Here is a 6902-nt window from a genome sequence, read left to right as displayed (position 1 = left end):
TGCTTCTTGTGCTCACGCTGTCCACAAGTTTATACTCCTGAACTAGCTGACCAACAGCAACCATTCGAGACGGTATCAATGATATAGGTTCTCGTTTTTTACTCCCACTCCGTATGCGTCTCTTTTTGCTACTCGTTTACCATCTCCATATTCTTGCCCCTGTCTTCGAGTGCGTGCCCATCGATGCATCCTTCTTCTTTGAGTTACAATTTCATTGGTTTCGTTTGGTGTGATTCGGAAGGATGGAATGGAAAATGACAATGCGCTGGTACGCCGTGGATTATGCTTTCATTAGGGAACGAGTTTTATACATCTTCTTCACTTCACACTTCGTTTCAGGACGTTTTGTATGTTTGTTTGACACTTGCACGCCTCAAGAAACCTATCGGTATGTTGCACCTAACCGTGTGCATTGGCCTACGACGAAGCGAGGCGAACAGCAGCGAGGAACGCAAACGTCTCGCCGCTCGAAGGAAGGAAGGAATGAAGTGTGGTTCAACGGTATACTATGCAGTTAGTAACGTGTGTATGGGTGTGTGTTTGTATGTGTGGTTTTTAACTGTAATAAAACATATTTCTTTGAGCTCTAGAATCTAGGCAAGAGTAGGAGCTATCTTTGCAAAAAGATGACACCATTCAACCGTTTTTGATCCACCGAATCGAGAAGCATTATCCAGGCGAGCTGTCTGTGGCTGGAAGAGCTCACAGCGAACGTAAAATGTATGCCTTTACATTGCAAATAGGCGTCCTTTCCTCACTGTAGTGTCGGTACGCTAAACAGAACAACGCATCGCGGTAAGCAACAGACAATACTAAGGCTCATCAACAACCAATAATCTGTGGGGAAAACGATCGGTGTGAGGGGAACCAATTCGAAAGGGTTTCACAAATGTACGCTTCCTCTTTTTCTCTCTCTCTCGTTCTTTAGCTCTTTTCTTCACTTAAACAAATTAACGTTTTGCTGTTTTGGTGTAAGCTTGCGTCGCGATCGTGTTTGTTTTTGTGGTGAGTCTATGATATGTGGCCCTTACGCAGTCTAGTACCTAGCATCGACGCGAGAAACCCCCTGCCCCGGCCAGCTGGTACCGGTGCCGGTGCCGGCCAGCACTGTTTAACAGTCCAGCTTAGGTTCACCTGGTTCGGAATTTTCGGCCTTTTTTTCCCCATTCCCACCCATTCCTCTGTGCATGATATGCCTAAAAAGAGGCCAAACGCAATTGATAGTAACGAGTAGTGGCCTCTCTTCGTTTGCGTAAGGAATTTGTAACATGTTTTTCACGAATCTGCTCACGAACATTAACACAAACAGTGGTACAGCGCGTCGTATCGATGTCACCGTCGATTCACCGATAATTCAATTCTAGCTTCTAGATGCCAATCCTCGCTATCTGTCGCTCTCTTTCTCTCTCTCTCTCTCTCTCTCTCTCTCTGCCATCTCTCCCATCGTTTGTTTGCCATTGTGTGTGAAATTGTGATAGAATCATAATATATGTATATAATGTATAGTTCATACAGGTTCGGTTGTAAATGTATGTATGTATATATGTACACACAGTTGATACGCAGGGCGACGCTCCGAGCTTCCATTCACTCGGGCTCGCCATTTTCGCCTACAGTCATTATGATCTCAGGATGTGTGAGATTTATTGCTAACATCATTTCTATATTATTTTTTTGTTTTCATATTCCACTTACCAACCCCGTTCCTTTTCCGTTTCGGTTTCCCCCTTTACATCTGTAGTTATTGTTTTGTGGGTTCATTTCTTACACTTACAACATAACTCCCTATCTTTCGCTCACTCATCTTTATGCTGAGCTGAGCGGAGAGCTTCCGTACTCACCCTTCCCTTTCGGTTGACAACGGTTGCAACAGCTTTGATAAAGTAACAGACCCAGAGCAGGTGTGATATACTGTGGACAGGACAGTGGTAGTGGTGTATGATACAACAGGGAAACGAGCGGAAATTGTAGGAGAGGGTGGAGGGCGTCGTGGAGCTTTCCACTACACCTGCTGTTGCTGCTTTAACCTATTTTGTTCTAAAATTTAACATTTTCACTATTAGAAGGGGTGGAGGTGGAGGGGGAAGGGGAAAGAGCGAGTGCCGCATCACTCGCACACGTGTCACGTTTTACAAAGTTGTGTTGTACGGATGTACAGATGTTTACAGTTCCTACACACCAGCCGTTTTAATGCTATCCACGCGCACACCGCTTTCCGGTTTGGGCTATCAATTCGCGGGGTGTCCCTATTGTTTATCCCTAATGAGTGAGTGTGTGAGTGTGTAGTGTGTCTGTCGTTCGTGTTATGCATTGGCCTCTGCTGAAGTGGCGGTGAGCGAGCTAGTGAGTATGGGTGTTATTACGGTTATTTGTGTCGATTAGTGCGTGTTTAATACGCTTCTTGAGTGGAGTGTTTTAATATGTGTAGGTATGTATGTATGTGTGAGTGTGTATGTGTGTATTTGAGTGTATGTTGGTGCGAGCGTGTATGTGGGTGTTGATAAAACGTTGATTTGCTGTTATTATGTTGTTGTTTTTTTTTGTTAAGGAAGACATTTCTTTTTTAATATACTTTAATGTTTCTACGACTCGAGAGATCATCATACATCATCATTTGAACAGTTCCTCGTACCACGTACCAGGACTGCGCATTGCGCATGCAATACTTGCTGCCCATCAATTCGCACATACACTCGCCCATTCATCACACACACATGCACGCATTCATACAGGAACAAAAAAGCTCACGCCCACGATATGCTTATAGCTAGATGCGATATCCTTTTGCGATCGCGATCGCAGCAAAGGGTCGTGTTTGCGATTGATAAGGATCGAAATACGGGATATGGGAGCAGGATTCGATCAGATCGAAGGTCGCAGTTTGCGTTACTTATGATACTAGGGTAATTTATGCGGCAACACTACTAACCAGCTGCTGCTTCTGCTACCTGCTATTGTCTCTACTGTTTACTTCGTCTACTACACACGCACAATGACATAACCGATAATAGCAGTCAGAAGCGTGTGATGTACACACTGTTGTGTCTGTTTGTTTTGTTTTATTATTTGTTTCTTCCCGTTTGCAAATCTGCATCCACTGTCTATTTTACTACTTTCTGGAGTTCCTTATGCTGTGCACACCTCCTCATGCTTATCGAGTAAGCCAGTAACCACACAAAACTGAGCGGCAACCAAAAAGGTCTTAACATACAGCGAGGGATCTCATTAAAACAAGAGACAGAAACTCATCCTCACTAAAGCAAGTATAAAAAGGATGGCTGCAGCCGTTCGTTCAACAACAAAAAGGAATAAACGAGGTTATTGTGTTAAAAAATGTATGTAGCCAGCATATGATGCTCAAACAGGATCCCTTGACGAGAAAAGATGACCGACGTATCGGTATCTCACTCGATCTTGTTACGAGTCGGGACCGCGAAAAAGCGCACACAACGATGAAGGAACAATGGTAACGCTGGATGGAGAAACGGTCAGAGCATCACTTCATCCTCTACTGTCCACTACTGTCCTCCATTTGGTGACACCTGGAACTGACGAAAGGCGTTCCGTGGCCCCTTCGACGCCGTGGTACAATGCCGGTGCCCATCAAATCCATTTTAGTTTGGGTACTTCTAAGAAGCGAAGCAACGGGTCCGCTGAGCGCACTGTGTCCGCTGGCGATGTACCCATATTGCCTGTGCCGTTCCGTGGAACGATGTCTGCGGAGTAAATCCCTTGTCGAACATTCCGCGAATCGCAGCAGTCCGTTCACACGCGCCGCTGGCATAGCAACGGTGTAGGGAATGGTGTGCACGTGATCGTAGCATCGGTAGCAGTAGATGTATGCTCTCTCTCTATGCAACCCCGAACGGTATGAATAATGGCCGTTATCAACGGATGTCCAATTCTCAAATTATCGATCCGTTCTGCTTGAAGTGATTTATTTCCCTCCCACTCGCTCCTCCGGGAACCTTACAGTGTTTCGCGAACAAGGAACAGGAGCATAGATTGCTGGAAGGTTCCTACTTTTTTGTTTTTGGTGAAACGTTTGTTTTTTTATCAAATCGTTTCGGAGCAAAAGAACCATTGACGCCGTTTGATCCAACATTAGAACACGAAGTTCCGGGGCAATCACAGTGTTTTTGTCCTGCCGTGCTTGCCATGCCTGGGAGCTGGTATGGAGCATCGGTATAGATAGCTCTCACACACATACCCATGCACACATACAGGTACACAGAGCGAACTGCGCTCTGCCCTGGCGGTGAGAACCGTGATGAGTCTGCTCGCGACGGCCGATGGGAGTCAGTAGCGGCAGCTTTCACTATCGCTCATTCCGCTGGCATGCATTTATGGTTAAAGGGAGCGCGTGGTTGCTGTTGTTGCCTCCAACGTGTACGTGTGGAGCAGAGCAGCGAACGCGGGAAGAAAAACGAGGATAAATTCGCGCGAATGGAACGAGTGTTTCATGTTTTCACATCCATCCAACCATCCAAACCACCACAGCATGGCCTCCTTTGCTTTTCAGCTGCATTGTGTTTGCTTTCCCAGGCCTTTCAGCGAGTGGCGAGCCTGGCTGGACCGTTGCTTTGTGCAGATCGTTTTGGTCCGATATCGGGCCCCCGTCTGCCTTGAGCTCAACCACGAGTGGAGGTATCACTTTTCAATGATAAGCTATGTTGTCGTAACGTTGATTGAGTTGCTGTAGTAGCAACATCTGACAGGAGATTCAGGCAGGAGCGAACAGTTGAAACACAATCCCGTAACGGGGATCGTGAAGCAGACTGTCCGGAACAGTTAACGCGCAGGGCCGTTTACGGAAGAGTGGGTAGATGCTGCTGAATTTAGAATCTCGGCAAATTAACACTTACCTTTACCACGTACCTTTGCTTACTGTGGAACAACAAGGGGATAGCGGTGACGGTACACTATGGAGCTTTAAGTCATCTAAATACGTCTATGCTAAGCATGAATATAATCATTCCTCGCTTCTCATTCCCTAGTTTATGTTATATGCTGCCGTTCTGCACATTCTGGTTCACACATTTGCATACTGCATAAGCACAAAATGGACATTATCTAGCGCAAGGGCTACACAACATTACGAGCATCACATCGTCAGATCGTCAGTCAGCGACGCCACTCAATTATGATCCGATCCTTCAGCATCATCTTTCGGTAAAACGATAGAGACCGTAGTGAGATAGAAAGAGAGACAAAGTATCAGCGCTACGGGAGTTGAAAGGCAATGTAGATTAAGTGATGAATAGTGAGATCCCAGAAACGATAGCGAAGCGGTAAAGGCGTAACAGTATGTATATGTGTGGTAGGTATATCCTGCTTATCTGTTATCAGTGTTTCCGCCGGGATTAGCCGGTATTGTGATGATAGCAAAGCATGCGATTAATTAGCACCATTCTACTCTTCTGTACGTGTGTGGGTGAGTGCAGTACTAGGAGCCTGCCCTGCTCTGGCTGCCCCTTGCTATAATTACTTGCCCCTTCGTTTGTTCCCGTGCTAGCGGGGATAAAATCAACTTCACTACCAGTTCTTTCAACATTTAAAACCACTGCTCCGAGGTATGTTCTACTGTGTTTTGCACTAACATGACACGCGACACACATACGCACTACGACGATCACACAAGCTCACACACATACACATTCAACACACACACACGCGCAGGCGCACACATACACACACACACATTCGGTTGATGAGCAGACGAGGGTGGAGCTTATGGTGACCATCGTGAGATGAGTCTGGGAAAAGGGGTTGGGGGGAAGGGAGCTCAGTACGATGGCGGTCGATCGGATGCGGCCGATGGTGTCGTCCAACGTCACGTGGAGGTGCGCAGCGATCGGTGGTAACCGCTCACTCGGGAATCCCTTCTCGGTGCCCCTCGCCAGCCGCCTGTGTGCGGGGAGCACCACCATCGGACGAACGGGGACAGCAGGGTGCCGAACAGGGTGAGCAGCACGGTCACGATGCCGGTACCGATGCTGATCGCCACCGTCGGTGTCGTATACCGGGGTGCGTGACTCATCTGTGGCCAAACGATTTGCACTTCGGCCATCTTGAAGATGCTGAGCAAGCGGTGCGCGGACAGCTCCACGTACTGCGTGTTGATCTGATGGCTGATCGTTTCGAGGATCCGGGTACACTGATCCTGCGGGCGAGACGAAATTCAACAGAACGAACGATTGAGAAAGTCTGCTGCTGTCGGATCGGTTAAGGGGAATGACCATCCTTAATTACCTTCTCCATCTTTAGCAGCTGCATCGCGGTGAGCTTCGGATCCATCGGGAGCCTTATCGAGAGGATGATGTTCTCTTCGGTGATGTTGAACAGTGTTATTGTACAAAGTGTCTGCAAGATCGGAAGGCAAAGCGAAAGGAGTGAATGGTAAAAAAGGTGTTAAAAGAAGAAGCAGACTCGCTTCGCTCAATTTCTGGGGATTCACTCCGGCCACCTACCGAGTTGTCTATATGCTGCAGCACGTACTGCTGAAGGGCACGTACGGCATCCTGTACTCCTAAGTTAGTGTGCGGTCTTAACAGTGCTTCATCGGTCGAGCTATATCCTAGTAAAAGAAAGATGCCACCTGCAAAAAAACGGGAAAACCAGAACCTCGTTACTATCACGTCAACGTGAGAGGTCCTCTACAAGCACGACTGTCAAACAGTCGGTATGGCCAATGGTAACTATGATCTGTTCAGATTCATTCCATTCGATATCGAGTGGATTGCTGGGATTCAAATGTACCTGGCAACAAGTACTCCCCGGGAGGTGGCCTCATACAGATGAAACGCCCGGAATAGCACAAGCAGCGACCCCGGAAGGCCTGGTAGGCCGGTGCAGCGTGGCTATAGTACGCCAGGGCCGTACGACAGGGCGCCAGTGGAACG

General features: G+C 47.4%; 1 protein-coding gene across 3 annotated transcripts in view; it reads right to left on the bottom strand.

Annotated features, from left to right (window-relative positions):
* Nucleotides 1-5718: 5718 nt before the first annotated feature.
* Nucleotides 5719-6902, bottom strand: part of LOC125949240 (uncharacterized) — a 128183-nt gene continuing 126999 nt past the window's right edge. For all 3 annotated transcript variants that reach the window (XM_049676082.1, XM_049676080.1, XM_049676081.1), the window contains 4 exons: nt 6760-6902; nt 6471-6598; nt 6253-6363; nt 5719-6163 (listed from right to left, as the gene is read on the bottom strand). The exon at nt 6760-6902 is cut by the window's right edge and continues 89 nt beyond it. In XM_049676082.1, coding sequence (XP_049532039.1) covers nt 5834-6163; nt 6253-6363; nt 6471-6598; nt 6760-6902 — 712 coding nt within the window. In that variant the 3' untranslated portion in view covers nt 5719-5833. The remainder of the gene's footprint in view (nt 6164-6252; nt 6364-6470; nt 6599-6759) is intronic.

Source organism: Anopheles darlingi, chromosome 2 (assembly GCF_943734745.1).
Source record: "Anopheles darlingi chromosome 2, idAnoDarlMG_H_01, whole genome shotgun sequence".
Classification (NCBI taxonomy): domain Eukaryota; kingdom Metazoa; phylum Arthropoda; class Insecta; order Diptera; family Culicidae; genus Anopheles; species Anopheles darlingi.
Note: the sequence above shows the minus strand (reverse complement) of the source record. Positions and strands in the feature narration are given on the sequence as shown.